The following is a 19,909-nucleotide window of genomic DNA, read 5'->3' as shown; positions in this document are numbered from 1 at the left end:
AGCTGTTCTTTTGGAGACTGGCTATGGATAGAATCCCTACCAAGGACACCTTGCATAAATGGATGAATATAGACACTTCCTGAACAGAAAAACAATTTCCATGTTTTATTTTCTTGTGAGTTTTCACAACGTATTTGGGCGGCTGGCCCGTTGGGCTTAAGAGTTGAATGTTTGCATTTTTCTTCAGTTGATTGTTTAATAATGTATTTCTTTAATTTCTGTAACCCTGTGAAGAGTGATTTGAAACTTTTCTTCAACTCATTTATCATAACCTACTACTTCTTGTGGATGCATAGGAACTCGGTCACTATGGGCTTAAAACCCCCAAACCCGGTTTATATATTGAAACAGGTAAATTCCTATACTACTAGAACAAATGGATATGTGACCTCATTACACTATACCTCATTTCTCTGATAATATTCTCATTGTAATTGCTGTGTCTAATAAGACTCGAAATATATCTGGCTGGACTACCGCTCTCTTTTCTAAAGAAAAATACTTATTTTCTCTTGCCAATTATGTTGTGACTGGAGAGGATACTGAAGCGGCAGAACATGGACTTTTGATCGAGCTTCACAGGATAGTCAACGAAAAATGAGAGGTGTACAAAATTTGGAGTGATATGAAGGGTCTAGAGATCTTAATGAACCCTCATAATCTTTTGCTATAGCCATGGGCTACTTTTTCTCTCAGAATTGAACTGGACAATAGGTTGTTTAAGCCAATTTTTTGTGTACGTAGTAACGATAATATAATAAATATGGTAAAACTAATAGCCTATAGGGCAATGGTAGGGAAAATCAGACTAACGAACACTATTTAAGGATCCTTTTTGTATGATTTTTTTTCCCCTAAAAAAAAAAATTGTGTTCCCGTTACCATCTTTAACGTAGGCGATTCTCCGATTTTCTAACCAGAAAATTCCTCTGCATGCACGAGACGTTTAATTTTATCTTCAACGTCAGGGATTAGGTTGAGGGTAATACTGGAAGGGGGGGGGGGGGGGGGGGTTTGGGGCTTCGATCCTAGGAAAATTTCTAAGGAATGGAGTGGTCGAATATGGATTTCTTTAGGGTGGGGAGATGTCCGAAGACTGTAGAGTTCCAGATTTTGGGGAAGTGGGCAATAATAACATTTATTTTAACCATGAGATTCTGCGAGCTGAGGTTGGGCCATTTAGAATGGAGAGATGGATTACACTAATGAGTGGGAGAGCCAAGCCGATTAGAAGTGGAATAATTTCCTGAAGGATTTCTTATAGGGGCAGGTATCTAATAGGAGGGTGGTGTGGTCAGACCTGATGGAAAGGAGTGGAGAGAGGAGACAACGGCATCCAGCCAAATGGCAAACCCAGAGCCTTTTAGGTATGATTTCATCAAGGCTGGAAGGGTGTGAGGGGAAGAAGGGTCACCACCAAATTCGTCTTTCCCGTCAGTGGCAGCCATCACTGATTGTTTGCTTAAAGTTAGACGTCCTTTTACTAGACTAGAGGTAGACTGCTACCATGAACCACACCAGGATACTTGCATTACCATGAACCACACATGGATACTTGCACAATTCTCACACAAGAACAGAAACTTTATTACATAATCTATCGGCTGCATTTGTTTTCAACACACCCCTGAAATCTACAGGTAGACTACTACTGGGGTGTGTTCAGGCCCTATTCATGTTTATTCAATACACCCCTGAAACCCTTACATTATGTCTCTGTTCAACACACCACTGAAATCTTTCTCACCACAATGTTTCACATGCTTGGCTTCACGTTGAGGCGAGATGCAAGCTTCTGACCCAGAGACTTGTCAGCCTGTGGCCGTACCACAACAAAAAAGATAAGAGAATTTATCAGTACATCACTAATTTATCTTCTCATGTAACCACTGTTAACTACACGCAACAAAAGATTCAAAGATTTTCTCTGGTGGCATAAAATACTGTGAGAAGAAAAGACCAATAACACAACGGAATTTGAGACCAGCTGAAAAGTTAAGAGAACATTTTCTTTTGGCATTCTTCTCTTAAAGAAATCTACTTGAAATTTTGGTTAGCAGTTCAGGTTTTTTATTTTTGTTATAACTATTGTTCATCTTAGGTGAAAAGTCTCCATTCTGTCTTTGTTCCAACTTTACTTCACAACATTTTATATCCAACCTGACAAAGCCTATAATAATCAGGAAGGAATCACAAATATTTTTGGACAAAAAGACCAGCCAGTGCAAAAAGATATTTAGTATAGGAAAAAAGAGGGGGGAATCCAGAGAGTAAATGGAAGACAATAATTTGTAAAAGAATAATTAGGAATGCGATGCAGATAATAAGCTTATTTCCACTAAAATAATCAAGACAGGGAAAATAAATAGGATTACTTTACGTGTTCTCCTGATGTAGTTTCTAACTTTATTGGAGACTTTTTCTTGAATTTCAGTAAATTTTTACACTCTTAGATAAAGGTCAAAACCTAGTTTTAAATCAACAACCATAAAACATGCCAAAGGTCTCCAATGAGTGGTAAAGGTCTAGCTCGGTGAACATCTTATAATCTTATAATCTTATAATCCTGATTCGATATGAGAAGAGAGTTACAAACTAAACAATGGGGTATCAATGCGGACTGTATACATAAACTTTCCATGTATGCTCATGTATCAAAAATCTAAATGATTTTCTCAACACAAATTGCCATGAAACCATTACCAATATTCAAGCCAATGACAGGCACCTGTAGAACCAACCAAAAGCAGTTATTCCTTCGTATTTTAATCATTTTTCTTTTTAACTAGCTAACCAAAAGGTGAAAAAAAAGTTTTCTTCTAAACTAGTTTTTTTTTTTTTTTTTTAGGTCTCATTTTCTTCCTATATTAATCCATAAAATAGAATGTCATTCTAAAAGCACTAGCAAAAGTGAAAACAAATGTAGTGGAGTCTTAACCTGATGCCAGTACGAGATCCAGATGCTGCGGATCTCATGTGTGACTCTTGGGTCAGATAATGCATCCACCCATCGACAAATGAAACGCTCTTGCCTGCCAACAGATAAAAGACAGAAAGATAAACCATGTCAGTATTTTGACTGTTCATATATTCTTTATTCTTTATGAGAGTTGTGCAAGCACAGTACCTGGCTGGATCAAAGGATCGGTATCTCTCGCCGGGCTGCTTGAAGTTGTTCTCCTTCTCTATGACAACCTGTTTTCAGCATAGGAGTAATTATCAGATAACTACAAGACATTTTCTTTCCCTGCTAGAGGCAAGTATGAAAGCAATGTCTTGTATTAAGACAAGAAACCGAAGTTGCTACCCAAAAAGGAGAATGGATCCATCATCATCATATTCGGTGAGCATGCACATGCATAACCGCACACGCACACACGCACGCAATGCACGTACGCACACAGGGAACTCGTCCTAATGGAATATATTTAATAAAAGATGCTGCTCCAAAACTGGTTCATCATCATCATCATTAGGCAAAAGTAACAAAGGAATTGCGTATAGTGGAATAGTGTTGGGAAGGGGGAAAGTAGACCTGAGAAAATGAAATTTATTTCTATCAGGCTAATAATAGAAATCAACCTTAGTGCGCCTCCCAGTGCATATAGCTGGCGGGATGGGAAACCTCTCAGCATGGCGAACAGGATCATACCTTGAAGGGAAGTAATTGATCTGGAAAACACTTCTCATCAGAAAATATGACGGGCGCAAAATTTACAGAAAAGATCATAGAATCTCAAGCCATTCATTTGCCAACACCCTCAGGCACATCATTTGATGAACAAGTTACAAAACTGCCCAGGATGCATTAACATGGCTTCAGAATCAACTAGCAGATTCCTATTGAAATGAACAACAGAATCAAGAAAGTGTACCTCCTCATCCCTGTGCATAAAATTCATGAAACCATCATGGTGATTGTTATGGTGTGCGCACTTGGGAGCATTTGGTGGTAGCATCAGATAGTTCGGCCCAAGGCGGTGCCTTTGTGTATCTGCGTAGGAGAAGATACGCGTCTGGAGTAACTTATCATCCGAATAATATATACCAGGGACCAAAATAGCAGGGCTGAATGCCAGCTGCTCATTCTCTGCAAAGAAGTTATCAATGTTCTTGTTCAAGACCATGCGACCCACTGGTTGCAGGGGCAGGATGTCCTCTGGCCAGGTCTTCGTCACATCAAGTGGGTCGAAATCAAACTTATCCTCATGCTCTGGATCCATTGTCTGGATGTAAAGCTTCCACTCAGGATAGTTACCAGCCTGGATTGAATCATAGAGATCCTTGGTGGCGTGACTGTGATTAGTTCCTCCAACCGTTATAGCCTCATCATCCAATAAACACTTGACCCCACAAGTGGGTCTCCAGTGGAATTTCACATAATGCACTTTCCCAGCCCTGTTGATGAGAGTGTAAGTGTTGACACCAGAACCATCCATATGTCTGAAATCCTGTGGAATACCAACATCATCAAAGAGGAAGCTGAACATGTGCAAGCTTTCCGGGTGGTGAGAGAAGAAGTCAAGGATCCTCCAGTTCTCCTGGATGTGAGACTTGGGGTTGGGTTTGAGTGCATGGACCATGTCAGGGAACTTCATACCATCACGTATGAAGAACACTGGGAAATTGTTTCCAACTAAATCAAAATTACCCTGCATTTTACAATAAAACAGCGCAAAGGGATAAGAAAATGAAATTTCGTAATTAGAAAACATCAATAAATTAGATGTACATATAGCAATGTAATCCATCCATTATATCTCTAGTTTAAAAGAAAATATTTCATTTTTAGTTTTCAATAGTCAAGAAGAATTGTGATTAATTCAGATGGAAACTTGGGCAACTTCCTTGATGAAATGTTCATGTGGAACAGAGAATGATCTAAACAAGGAAACAAATATAAATCTAGAAAGAAACTCCAGCCTGTTAGTACGTTAACAAACATAGTAGTTAATGTCAACTTTAGCCTCATGATCTTTGTCTAATGTCAAATATTATAATTTAAAATTAACTTTTAAATCCAAATGCAACACAATATATGGATAATATTGGTAGATCCACTCTGAAAGAATCCTCAAGGTATTCTTCTATAAGAAATTTTAGTATTTTTGGGGAATAGAAGACTTGAAGTAAGTAATTTGGCTGTAAGATCTAGAGAAACTGTATAAATTGTAAATTCCAAGAAGGGGATATTAGAGGGGGAATTCATCTTTTCAAATAAGTTTTTGGAGCTGAAGTTTAACAGGCTTTCTTCAATAATGCCTAAAGGACTTGCACTTGAAGTGGTGCACACTCCAATCTGGGTTTCCAAGTATTACCACAAGGGGTTGAATTATTCATCTGGGTTGCGTCATCTTGTGTCGCATCTGACCTTTGATTCTATAGCTTCATCAACACCATCAGCATTGATTATTTCAAAGACAGTAGTAGTTTTCACCAGCAGCACAACTTTATGGTATTTGGAACCAAACAGGTCCGAAAAAGAATATGCATTCAAGATTAATCCAATATACAATTTATATATTAAAAAAAAAAGCAGTCCCATCATACAAAACCACTGAGAATAAAAGGAAATCAGTAAAGGAAAACAATAACAACTGTAGACACAATGCAGTAATAAGAATGCATCTAATGTTCGAATTTGGATGATTAGATACGGTATAGTGATCAGTAAATTGAGGAAACTAAAGCAGCAACAACAGCATAACAACAACTGCCTAGCACAGTTGGTGAGGTTGTGGTGCGCAAAGCCCACACTTACCAGGAGGTCTCGAGTTCGAGTCTCCTGGCTGTTACCTTCCCCCTCCCCCCTTCTATAGTGTACCCATCTGAAAAACAATAGCTACATGTGAAGTAGGAGAAAAAGCAATGCATGAAGCTTTTAAATAGAGTTAGCCAGGCCACCATCTACTACAACCTACAATTCTTGATTTGTTCAAAGCTCAAGCTAACATGCTTAAGTTAGGAAAAAAAAGGATAATTGTTGGCTAGTTCCAAGAAAATAAACTACCAACAACAAACTGGTGTATGCATAAAAATTTATAAGCATACCCACCCTTACAGAGAAGAAAAGGCTGTCATAAAACTAATTACCTCTCTAGTGTAAAACTTAACAGCGAATCCTCGAGGGTCCCTCAGGGTCTCAGGGCTGCCACGTTCATGGATAACAGTAGAGAATCGAACAATCAGTGGGGTCTGGACTCCAGGTGCACGAAGGAAATCAGCACACGTCAGGTGAGAAATATCATGGGTAACCTCAAAAAATCCCTTCGCACTAGCTCCCCTTGCATGAACAACACGTTCTGGGATACGTTCCCTATCAAAATTTGCAATCTTTTCCACCAAATGATAATCCTCAAGAAGAATTGGACCTGCCAAAGAGAAGTTGGAATTAAATATCTGATATAAAAATTCAAACCTTAATGAATACTCAAAACTACTGCCATATTCATATATATTTATTGTATTCTATTCTCTCATCAATGATAATGAACTTGTGCATGTCCTCTATATGAGTCAAAATCATTTTGCATGCAAACATCAACATATCAGATATTACTCAAATTTAGGCATATTAAATCTTAAGTTTCTGCTTATCAATCTTTGGAGAAATATTCAATGAGAAGGGTCCAGATTACCTGCCGGCATTATCTTCCATCATTACCATCTATCAAATCAAATGTGTTCACAGGAAAACGAAACAGATATGGGGGACTCAAGAATGAACCAAACAGAGAGGAAAGAAAACAAAGCCACTTCAGTAAAAAAGATCCCCACAAATGCAGACAAGAATTTGTCCACATGGGACAGAAGAAACTACTTTCCATACTAAGCAGGACAAAATTATAGGTACTATAGCATATATAGTCTCCAGAAAGCAATAAACATATCTTAGATATGTATATTCTAGTGAAACTTTCTACAAGGAACTAAAAGTTTAAGCATGGATGAAAGGCCTCAATAATATATATAGTCACAGTATGACAAATTCTTAAGTCTCACTTCAGATTCAACCATTTCTCATTTCTCATTTCTCATTTCTCATGTCACTTCAACATTGATTTTTGAACAAAACTAAGGCTCCGTTTGGTATCGTTCTAAAAAAACGTTTTTGGAGTTTTTTCGTTCCAATGGAACGAAAAAACGGAATCTTCTGTTTGGTGCACTTATGGTCTGTTTCTGTTTTTTTGGAACAAAAAGTGAAAAAAAAAAAAAAACTGAAAAAACGAGATTGGACGGAACTCCAAAATGGAGTTCCGTCTTCCCAATTTCGTTTCATTTTACAAAAAAAAAAAATATCGTTCCCGATAAAAATCTGAAATTTTGAAACACCATTTTTTCGTTTAAAAACTGCATTTTGACACAGAAACTGAAATTTTCATTTTTGACATGAAACGGCGTTTCTGGAACAGAAACGATACCAAACGGGCTCTAAGTAATTCTTGTATTGCTGAAAGTTTTTGAACATGCTACAGGTTCCATTGAATGTGATGTAATTTAAAACCTGAGAAAGTGACATAGCATAAAAAAGGGGGGGTTAGGTCACGGAGTTAGCATATGTAGTCAGAAAACATTACCAGCATCCAGTTTTTTATTCAAGGAAAAAATAAGGATTTCTTGTATCGTTATCAGTATCCCTAACCCCATTCGCATTTATAAAAGTATACATTTTAGCAAATAAAAAATTCCACGTAAAAATCCAACAATCAAATACACTGATATGAAGGACATCTATTATCCTATATAAACAAAAAATAAGCCAATCCATCAATCCATTGATCTGAATCAATACCTCTATTTCCAACAGTCATCGATGAGTTATTGTCCCATACAGGGGCACCGGAATTTGTTGTCCAAAAAGGAGAATTGAAAGCACTCGAAGGGCGATTCTGCATTATGTCAATAAAACCACAGACACAAAGGGTAAACAAGCGAAAGATGATAAGAGAAAGCAACATTTCCAAAGGAAAAACGAAGATTCAAAAAGAGAGGGAGCAATCATATAGCTACAGAAGAAAAGATAGCCTAAACAAGGAACAATTGCTCAAAAGACAGAATCCAAGATTGAAACTAGAACTAGATAGAAGATAAATCAAAAGAAAAATCATCGAAGAAATGTAACAAATGGAACGAATACTCGAGGGGGCGAATTCAACTAAAAAACTATCCAACTCGGAATGGATCTCATATTTCGATTAAAAATGCATCAGAACAGAAAATCCACAAGAAATTTCAACAAACAAAAGCAAAAAAACTAAACAAGCAAAGCTTCAAACATCTAACAAACAAAGTATGAAGATCACGATACGATGAAACGCAAGAAATAATCGTAGCTTGACTGATTAAACATAGATTTACCTTGTAAGGATCCATGGCGAGAGAAGAAGATTGATATACTCTAGGCTGCTTCGACTCTTCGGATAAGAACCGAAACTCCAGAAGCAGTCTTTGGCTTCTTCGACTACTTGTTTATAAATAAATAGTTGGACTCTGCTGTCTGCTTCCACTCTCGCTCACGAGTCTTCTCCCACTGTTAAATACAGGTAACAGTAAAAATAAGATAACGTTTCCCGATAAGTATTGTAGAGTTTCAATTTCTCATAATGTTTTCCTTTCATAAGGAAAATAAATAGAAAGGAAATCGCCACAGGAGGAATTACAGGAGACGAGTTTTTTGTTAACGTATCGTGATTAAATCACGATAAGTTAAAGGCCGGTAGATACTTTTTGGTACCTTCTGCTTCACTATGACGGGGCCCACAAGATAGAGGCATTTCATGTTTCCCTTATCTTGTTTTCATGTTTTTCAAAAATGCTCATCCCAACTCGTGACAGAAGATGACATGGACACAGGTATGGGATGACACGTAGAGGCAAAGCCTGGAAACGTGTGCTCTTATTTAGCAGCTCTTCACTCTCCCAGATTCCCAGTCACTCTCCTAGTCACGTGTTTTACTCTCCTAGTCCAGTCACGATTATTAGCTGTTTTCACAGTCACGATTATTAGCTGTAGTCCAATCACGATTATTAGCTGTTTTCACTCTCCTAGTCACATGTTTTACCCTCCTAGTCCAATCACGATTACTAGCTGTTTTCACTCTCCTAGTCTCGTTCCAGGGATTGTTTGAAGAGATTCCAGAGCCAAAACCCATAAAAAATGAAATGGGAATTTAAACTAACATATGTGTCAAACCCATGACCGACCCGACTAAATTGATCGGAACCAACCGTTTATAGATCAATTCAGTTCGGACCATTTATTAAATGCGTCGGGTTTAAGCCATGCCTGTTTACAAACTATTGGTCTTAATTTTGCTACTTGGACCGTCGAGCGCCCAATTGAGACCGACCGAATAACACAAATGGTTTTACAAATATTTGATTTCTCGTTTGGTTAAAGTGAAGTAGCTAAAAAGAAAAAAAAAAAAAAAATGAAATGATTGGGCTTGCATTTCTTGTCATTTTTTTAGGCTTGCATGAGCAGAATTAAGTGGGCTGGAATATAAGAGCACATTTTAAAGAGGGCTCGTTTAAAAATCGGTTAAAACCCGTTTAACATTAAACTTGTCCATAGTCCGGTTAAGGCCTGACTAAAGCCCGATTAAGGCTTGAGTTTAGTAGCCCGATTATAGCCCGAAGCCGACCTACCGAATATAAAGCATACCATGCCCTCACTAACTAAGCCCAATTAGTTAAATGGGCATACACAGTGCAGCCTTTGAAAGGCTTTAAGCCCGATTAAGCCCGACCGGATGACATCCCTAGTTGGGGCCTTAATTTTAATTTGGAATTGAAATCTTTGTCTCAGATTAACAGATTTTTGGAAAAGAAATGGGATTTAGTTGTAACTTTTTGAGAAAACCCAAATAAACTGTGGATTGATCGGGGCGTTGGTGCCACCGGTCATAGCCAGAGTGTGGTGCCGCCGCCGCCTAGACGGTCAACATCCTCTGCTTCAGCGTCGCCTTCTTGTTCTTCAACGGTGTCCGCTCCCCACCAAGGGTTTGAAGGGTCAAAAATCCTTTTCAAAAGAGGGATACTGCAATCACTCTTTGGGAATGTAGTAGAACCTTTGGTAGAACAGGTGTAAATGCATGTCGAATTGGCTCAAAAATTAAATTTTAGGTAAAAGACATGAACTGCGAAGATTATCAATTGCTGAAAAGTATGCGTAAGAAATATTAAATCTACACAGATGTCTTTATATGTAAAGCATCATAACAAATCTTACAACTCTTTCATTGTTAAAACAAAAAAATCATGAAGGATCCTTGTGCCAATGTTTTGATGCATGCCGAATCGCTAACCATATCTGAAATTTCTCTTCCAGTGGTTGTTTCAGTGCTCATGGATTGGGAACAACAACATTATTAGTAAACGATCCTGAAGCTCTCCCTTTTTGTGCAATTACTTATGCTTTAACTGGTATATTTGGCTCATTAATTTGTTCAGTTCCGCTAATCCGTTGAATGATGGAGGTTTTACCACCACCGACGAAGGGAGGGAGTGGGGGTTGGAGACAGAGATGGAGACAGATGCAGAGAAGTAGAAGAAGAGAAACTGTAGAGCACCAGTGGTGGGTAGGTTATGTTAGACAACGGTCATCTAACGGTCAAGATTGCTTATGTTTCAATCTAACTGTTTATATTCACAAGCATTCCTAATACCTTTGTAACCCACTAGCATTCCTTTTTTTTCCCAAAAAATATATGAAGAAAATTGGTTCTTCTCACTTTATTTGAATCAGCTATATATGGTGGCTTTTATATCCATAAGTGTACAGGTCAATTCCTTAATTTAAGCTAATGGGTTTTTTAATCTATGCTAACTGTTGGGGGATTTGGATATACAAGGAAATATACAGCTGATTACAAGAGAAAGGGATAAGGACTACAACACTTATTACAAGGGAAAGGGATAAGAATTACAGCTAATACACATGGCTGGATCAAGGATATGCATGATAATCCAATACCCCCCCTCTTAAGTTAGAGGGGGTTGAAGTATTTGGAACCCACCCAACTTGCCAATGAGATTGTGGAACTGATTTTTCCCAAGCAGTTTTGTGAAGACGTCCGCAAGTTGTTGAGATGTGTGCACATGAGCTGTACAAATTAGGCCACGCTGAATTTTCTCACGAACGAAATGACAATCTAACTCAATGTGTTTAGTGCGTTCGTGAAATATTGGATTTGCGGCAATGTGGAGAGCGGCCTGGTTGTCGCAGTAAGAGTGGTGGGTGTAGGGTTGGTTATACCCAGGTCTGCAAGAAGATATAAGAGCCACTGTACTTTGCATGAAGTATGGGCTATGGCCCGATACTCAGATTCAGTGGAAGACCGAGAGACGGTCGTTTGTTTCTTTGAGTGCCATAAAATGGGGCTGTTACCAAGCATAATGCAATATCCAGTCATGGAGCGACACGTGAATGGGCAACTCGCCCAATCAGAGTCAACAAATGTATGAAGCTGTAGTGAACTGGTGGAGGGAAAGAAAATTCCATGGAAAGGACTTTGCTTAATGTAGCACAAAATGCGGAGGGAAACTTCATAATGAGGAGTGCAGGGTGTCTGCAAAAATTGGCTAAGCACTTGGACACTGTATGTCACACCCCGTTCACGCTGAACCGGGCCAGTGACCGAGTTAACACCGGTTAACCCAAACCTGCCAGGATCATCTGATACTGTATTCCACTCCAGCATACTCACCACTAATAAAAGATTATCAGATTAGCGGAAGACTTGGTTTACCTGTGAATATTCCCATAATACTTGATACCCGAATTGTGATACAATAGTTATATACATGTGGGCCCGAAGGCATGATATTTACACAATAAAAGTATAATTTACATATCAAGTACATAAAGAAAATCATCAAAAATCAGAGTATATAGCTCGGCTCGATATCAAAGGCTAGAGCTCAGCTCGGCATCAAGGGTTGAGCCCAGCTCGGCATCACATGGTAGAGCTCAGCTCAGCCTCAAAAGTGGAGCTCAGCTCGGCGTCAGAACTGCGGTCCCGCAACACAACTCTCGCACGAGCAGTCAGTGCCGTGCCCTAACTCCTCAGGGGCCCACCAGTCCTCTTCAGGGAACTCAACCGTGGGACCCGACCCGTGCTCTTCAGATGGATGACCTGTAAAATCATCTAAAAAGGAGTGCACACGTGGGATGAGCTCACTAGCTCAGTAAGTGGTAAGATGGACCAGATAGCAGTCCACACAGCAAAACACAATCATATGCACTACATGCTATGCAATACATTTTAAAACACATCCACCCAAGCAACATTACTAAGTCTTTGGTTTAGTGCTACTACAGCCACAATGCGCGTATACTCCGGGTACGAGCCGCGAACTCCATCCCGCGATACGCCCATAGGGCTGTCGGAGAAGGCCTACCGTGAGTACTCGGAAAAAATAAAAACATGCCGTCCACCGGCTCTCAACAAAAAAGTAAATGACTGAAATTAAAGGTGTTGACTCCAGCAAATTAAAAACAATACGATTGGCCCTCTTGAATATACCACCGGGGTTGCCGACTGTCCTAATGACCAGCCGGGCGTAATGTCTAACCGCCACAATGACCCGACAACCGCGACCACTGCTTCCCCCCAAATGGTAACCCAACACCTTAACCCCTATTGGGAAGGGTCGTAGTACGGGATGGTGAAAATCCTAAACCGCATGCTTCTATATGACAATAGTACGATTGCATAGTGCCACCGCGTCCCATATCACGGGCCACCAATGCACTCGTTTCCAAGCCGACTACTGCATCTAGTCTATTAATGCATCATGCACAATGATGTCAACATTCAATCACATAAGCATCTCATCACTTGGCATTTAGAAAGTAAACATAGCACACATGCATAACAATGTGAGGATGACTAAACTACATAGCATATTCATGATGGCATGACTAGACTAGATATAAGTAAATGAATGCCAAACAATGCCTTGAAACAAGGCCAAACGTCCTCTCCCCACTTACCTGTAGTGTTCAAGGATTCTCGTTCGGTACGGGAGAGATCCGGTGCGAAACGCGTAGGATTTGGTGAACCTAACATGATTGAGCGGGGTTAGTACTTCACCATTTTGGAATCAAAACTAACACGATACGATGACAAAATCATGTTTAGAACGTTAAAAGAAGGTCGCACGTCCGATTTGGGTCCAATCGGACGTAAGAATCACCTTCGGGGCCACACAGGTGGGTCAGACAGGTGGGTTGTCTGGCCCACCGGTTTGGACCGACGGGTAGGGGCCCGCCGGTTGGCCCGCCGATCTGGCCCACCGGTTCCACCCACCGGTCTTGGTGGGAAACCTGTTGTTTCTTCCCAACTTCCTCCATTCTTTGGGGATTCAAATGAGACTTTTCCCAACCCATTCTTCACACCTTCAAGGTCTTATAGGATGGTTCTAACCTAGATTTAGGTTAGATTCAAGTGNACCCGAATTGTGATACAATAGTTATATACATGTGGGCCCAAAGGCATGATATTTACACAATAAAAGTACAATTCACATATCAAGTACACAAATAAAACCATAAAAAATCAGAGTATACAGCTCGGCTCGATATCAAAGGCTAGAGCTCAGCTCGGCATCAAAGGTTGAGCCCATCTCGGCATCACATGGTAGAGCTCAGCTCAGCCTCAAAAGTGGAGCTCAGCTCGGTATCAGAACTGCGGTCCCGCAGCATAACTCTCGCACGAGCAGTCAGTGCCGTGCTCTAATTCCTCAGGGGCCTACCAGTCCTCCTCAGGGAACTCAACCGTGGGACCCTACCCGTGCTCTTCAGATGGATGACCTGCAAAATCATATAAAAAGACGTGCACACGTGGGATGAGCTCACTAGCTCAGTAAGCGGAAAGATGGACCACACAGCAGTCCACACAACAAAACACAATCATATGCACTACATGCTATGCAATACATTTTAAATCACATCCACCTAAGCAACATTACTAAGTCTTTGGTTTAGTGCTACTATAGCCACAGTGCGCGTATACTCCAGGTACGAGCCGCGAACTCCATCCCGCGATACACCCATAGGGCTGTCGGAGAAGGCCCACCGTGAGTACTCGAAAAAGTAAAAACATGCTGACCATCGGCTCTCAACAGAAAAGTAAATGACTGAAATTAAAGGTGTTGACTCCAACAATTTAAAAGCAGTACGATTGACCCTCTTGAATATACCACCGGGGTTATCGACTGTCCTAATGACCCGCCGGGCATTATATCTAACCGCCACAGTGACCCAACAACCGTGACCACTGCTTCCCCCCAAATGGTAACCCAACACCTTAACCCCTTTGGGAAGGGTCGTAGCATGGGATGGTGAAAATCCTAAACCGCATGCTCCTATATGACAACAGTACGATTGTATAGTGCCACCGCGTCCCATACCACGGGCCACCAATGCACTCGTTTCCAAGCCGACTACGGCATCTAGTCTATTAATGCATTATGCACAATGATGTCAACATTCATCACATAAGCATCTCATCACTTGGCATTTAGAAAGTAAACATAACACACATGCATAACAATGTGAGGATGACTAATCTACATAGCATTTTCATGATGGCATGACTAGACTAGATACAATTAAATGAATGCCAAACAATGCCTTGAAACAAGACCAAACGTCCTTTCCCCACTTACTTGTAGTGTACTGTTGTTTTATGGTTGTCCTTGTTGGCAACTCGGCCACGTGGCGGTGATGACGTGGCCAGTTTGGGTGACGTGGATGAAAATGATGACATGACAGTATCCAGTGTCACCGATGAGATAACAAAGCAGCTTGGTATGCATGGAGTGGTTTAATACATCATTAATAGGTGGTGCGGGTTTCTGGGTCAAAACTGGTAAAATTGGCCTATTTACGATCGAGGGCATTTTTGACAGTGAAAATGACATTTTTGGAAGATCGGTTCTTCATGAAAAATATAGATTGTAATTTACCTAGTCCAGTGCATTTGATTTCGTCACATTCCGATACCGTATGAAGAAGTTACGACATTTGTGGCAGTCAAGGGCAGTTTCAGCATTGAAGATGAATTTTTTAAAGGAAGTGTTCTACATGTAACAATACGACAAAAATACAATCTTTCCAACAGTTCTAATTTCATCGCATTCCGATTGCGTATGAGAAAGATACGTCATTGGAAATGTGTAGGGGTATTTTGGTCTTTTTACATGGATGATTCAGATGATTGAGTCTTCCAAAAAGTCGTAGAGAATCCAGTTACGATTCCAACGCACTTCATTTCATCTCGATCGGATATCGTATGAAAAAGTTATAAGCGTTTCCGTAAAGTCGGTTCGAAAATCCAAACCGAAAATCCATCAGTTGCTCTCGGTGTTGGGTGGATTTTTCGGAATTTATTTTTGAAATTTGAAGGGCTTTTGTGTAATTTCAAGATTTTTAAGGTCTGAGTTGCAAGGGGTCTTTAAGCACTGAAATATATGGAGGCAGGGGCTTGATTGTAATAAAGAGGAGTAAAGGGAAGTGAAATGGATGGTCAAGATTCGACCACGTAGGTCTTGATGCCCATCCAAAGGCTACTGAGATTTTGTGCTGACACGGACGAGATAGATGCTTATCCGAGGCTTCTCATTGGTGGAGTGTATTATATATAATGGTTTGGTGCTTCACTTGATCATATTTGCTATAGTGTTACGCATGTGCAAAAAGGGCTACAGATAGATGCCATTTAATTTGATCTCATGAGATCTAGATTAAACTAGATCTAAAGATCTTGATCCAACCGCTGTAATCTATTTCAGCCATCATGAGAGATAGCCAACAACTACCGTATTTTGTGCTGACGTACCCAATGGCGCGTCGACAACGTATCTGACGATGTCAGCGCTTGCATCACAGTGACATCATCAGTTGACTCGATTATTCTAATCTTACGGTCAAGATTTATTAGCCGTTTGAATAATTTAATGGCTGAGATTAAAAGTGGATTTGGATTAATCCGATGGCCCAGATTTCACCCCTGTTGCGTGCGCCGCCGGCGTAGCCTACGCCAACCTCCGAAGATTCCATTTTGAGTGTTCTGGTTGGTCCAACTTCAAATGGCCATATCTCCCTCATCTTAACTCCGATTTGAGTGATTCAAGTTGGAGATTCTTCATCTCTCCGAGCTCTACACATCAGAGGGAAGAAATCCGGCAGAGGGGTTGCTGAGGTGGTCGGAAAAACGAGTTGAAGCTCGTAGAAGGCTAAAGGTTTGAATGAAAGACTTCCATCCTCTTGCACTTCATCCATAGCCCCCATTAGAGGCTTAGGAAGTTGCTGGAAACCAAGGTAGCATGTTCTATTAGTTGTTGTCAAGAGAAAAGAAAAGAAAATAGAAGAGAAGAGAAGAAGAGGGAAATAGAGAAGAAGTTGTTTCCTCTCTTTGTGTGTGTGTGAATGTGAATGTGAATGCCATTGTTACTCCATGAAAGTAAAGACAAGGAGAAAAGAAAGAAGAAGAAGAAGAAGAAGAAGAACCTAGAATTTGGTTCTTGTGAGTTGCTTCAAGAAACCCAAGTGCCAACCGGGGTTGAAGCATTGGCGGCACCGAGACAACGTGATTGTGGTCCGCATCAAGTGGAGATCGACATTATTGCATCTCCGACGGTTACTCCTTGCCAAGGTAACCTCACTTTTGCCAAATTTCCATTATTATAAATCATTGTGGGCAAGATGTTTGATAAAATGCCTAAGTGATAGTTGTAGTCTATTTGGGGGAAATTTGCATATATGAGTGCTTCAATATAGGGCATTGTTATAAGCCCAACTTTATTTTATTGGTGTTCAGTGGGTGCTGGACACAGGGGCTATGTGTTCCTTGGTAGGTACAACTACCTAAACCTATTTGCCGTGGGTGCGGCCTCTCAGATCATTCTGAGAAAACTAGGGTGAAGACCTAGCCATTGTATGTCATTGGTGGAAACTGGGAATGTGTTCCCTTGGCTGTGGATGCAGTCATAATTAGTATTGAGTAAATGCTGAGCCCGACAGTGGGCATTACTTCGTGCGTGTAGGCAACTGGCCGAAGCACGTATTTCTTATGTTGTGGATGTATATGCTCGTATTTGTATTGTGGATTGGAGTGCTTGGCTGCAGAATGGGTGTGTACATCTGGTAGACCTGACCACTTGGTGGTGCAGTGTGGATGTGCATACAACCGTGTATGTATGTGACAGTGATTACCGTGTGAGGTTTATGAGACAGCTCTAGGCAGCAATACAGGTTATGTGAGTAAGTTTCATGCAGTAAGAATGGTCAGTAGTATACATAGCAGCTCTGGGCAGCATCAATAGACTGTGCTATTGAAGTGCAAATAGTGATTACCACATCAGGGGTACAGTTGGAAAGTGAAAAAATATTTGGCACACTGATTCACCCCCCCCTCTCAGTGTCAATCGGGACCCAACAATTGGTATCAGAGCAAGGGCTCTAGAGACAGCTTAAACAGCTCAGGGTGATCCGGTTGGTGTAAGATGGCATCAGGTGTTTGGTTCAGTAAGTCTACTTCTGAAGCTTCTATTTTTAATGGATCAGATTTTATCTTTTAGAGGAAGTTGATGAAGTCACATATAGGTTCATTGGGGTATGATCTATGGAGTGCAGTGGTTAATGGGAGTGTAGACTCTACTATTGACTCTAAGGTTAGAGAGATCATTTTGGATGGATTAACAGACAGTGTGAGTGTCAAAGTCAGTTCATGCATATCAGCTAAGGCGATGTGGGAGAGATTACACAACCTATATGGAGGTGAGCCAGCTATATCAGAGTTCACATTAAATGTTGAAAGCGAATGTTCAGATGAGTGCTACACTAGTGGATTTGAGTGTGTTGAGGCACATATTACTACAACTCAAGATGAAATCAATATTGATTTGAGAACACATCTGAAGGAGTGCAACTTCATTATTGCTGCATTAGAAACACAGGTCATCAATAGAGATAAGAGATGTAGAATCCTTGAAGAGGCAGCCAATGTGTTGAGAGAACAATTGTTAGAGCTTGATGCTTCTTGTATCTCACAGATGATGAAGTCCAGAAATGACCCTCAGGTTATAAAATCTCTTGAAGATCAACTGAGAAAGCAAAGTGAGGTGTGTACCAGGCTTGAATCAGAGAACTTAGCCTTGAGAGAGAAAATAGATGTGCAATCTCGAGTGATTAAAAGAGGTAGTGAAATTTCAAATGAGTTTAAGAAGTTAAACAATGAATTAGAAGCAGAGATCATTTCACTACAAACACAGTTGACTGAGTTGCAGAGGAGACATTCAGCCACTCCACTTGTGGTTACAGAGATGGATAGACATCTAACTCAGTCTGCAGAATGCCAGAGACTACCCATCATCAGCTCTAGTTCTATAACAGAGCAGGGTGAGTCATCAGGGAAAGTTATAGAGACAGTTGAGATCAGACCACAGAGACAGACTACAGGAAAAACACAGAAGAGAGCTCAGAGGAGACAAAGGAAGAGAGAGGAGAGACACAATAGTGACATGAGATCTCCTACACATCAGGCACAATGTGGAGGTAGTCCACAAGATACAAAGAGTAGAGGTAAAGGCGAACAAACAGTCCAAATAGGGAACATAATCAGTGACAGAGCTTACCAGCAGAGACAAGTTGAGTATGGCAGGTTCAACAAGTTCAATTATCAGAGACCTATGCAGATGATTCCCAGGCAGAGTCAGATGGCTCCCACCAATAGAAATAATGCTTCACCTAGTTTGCATAGACAGTTACCAATGATGCAGTCATATTTTCATGGGTATTGTCACAGGTGCAGTGAGTATGGACATAGGAGAGCAGAGTGTATATCTAGACTAGACTCTAGCAATGAAGGGAGGATTCCTATAGCACCACTGGGTAGACAACTAGTAGAATGTCTTAGATGCCACCATCATGGACGTTGGGCCAAGCATTGCAAGGCAGTGCTCTCCCCTCAGCTTGTACAAGAGGAGAGAGACTATTAGATCTCTAGAACTAGAAAGTTAAGAAGTGGTTGTAGAAGGCAAGTCAATGAAAGACATTCTAAGAAGCATCAGTCACAATCTAGTGGTGAGTCTCAGGTGGCTTTGTATAGTGTATGGAAAGTGAAGGATATACAAAAGGCTGAGACAACAGTAAACAGAATCTGGAAAACAAAGGGAGATGTCAGTTCTACAGTTGTGCAGGAAAGATTCAGAAAGGGAAGACCATCAGTTGAAAAGGTAAAAGAGAGGTCTACAATTGGGTTGATTGGACAGAGGCAGAGACTGAAGAAGACAGTAAGTGAGCAGAAAGAAAAACAGAGTAGTAGGAAAGCTTCTGGTGAGAAGCAAATGCATAGGACCAAGGCAAGTGGTTAGTTAGTTTGAAGAGAGAAGCACATAGAGGTGTGTGCAGTCACAGTCACCACCCTCCCACCACCTAGACAAGGTATAGGAGTGGGCACACCTCCTAGGCACTAGGTGTACTCTGGTGCACAAGAATGGGGGAGCTCACTAGATGGATATTAGTGCCCCCAGCAGGACTTAGATTATGACAGTAAAGTTCCTGCAATAGTGCTTGGATTAGAGACATCAGTTGAAACTTAGTGTAGTCCTCTTGAGTATTTGCATCTTAATGGAGCAATCACCAGATGAGCAGTTCAATGTCAGTCAGAGGGCAGAATAGTTGAGGATGTCAGTGATGGTCAGAGGTATGCAGTTGTGAGTATGACAGCCAATAATTCGCTTTTGTATGCATCAGTATGGGTCAGAGATTCAGTTGGTATCAATCTCAGTGGTAGTTGTCAGAGTGCAATTTTGTGTGATCATGGTGATTGTTTGACTTTGATAGAGTTAAATATTTCAGCACTAGTGACAGAGAGAATGATATGTTGACTAGATGAAGAGA

At 40.6% G+C, this 19,909-nt stretch overlaps 1 protein-coding gene across 1 annotated transcript; it reads right to left on the bottom strand.

Annotated features, from left to right (window-relative positions):
• Positions 1–1,563: 1,563 nt before the first annotated feature.
• Positions 1,564–8,515, bottom strand: LOC122079418 (catalase isozyme 1). Its single transcript, XM_042645862.1, has 8 exons — positions 8,359–8,515; positions 7,793–7,889; positions 6,094–6,371; positions 3,876–4,652; positions 3,583–3,672; positions 3,128–3,195; positions 2,939–3,032; positions 1,564–1,816 (listed from the first exon to the last, which is right to left on the bottom strand). The coding sequence occupies exons 1-8, from the start codon at positions 8,371–8,373 to the stop codon at positions 1,757–1,759; spliced, it is 1,479 nt and encodes a 492-aa protein (XP_042501796.1). The 5' UTR covers positions 8,374–8,515; the 3' UTR covers positions 1,564–1,756.
• Positions 8,516–19,909: the final 11,394 nt, after the last annotated feature.

The sequence above is a fragment of the Macadamia integrifolia genome, chromosome 5 (genome assembly GCF_013358625.1).
Source record: "Macadamia integrifolia cultivar HAES 741 chromosome 5, SCU_Mint_v3, whole genome shotgun sequence".
In the NCBI taxonomy this organism is placed as follows: domain Eukaryota; kingdom Viridiplantae; phylum Streptophyta; class Magnoliopsida; order Proteales; family Proteaceae; genus Macadamia; species Macadamia integrifolia.
The sequence above is the reverse complement of the archived record's forward strand: the minus strand, read 5'-3'. Positions and strand labels throughout refer to the sequence as shown.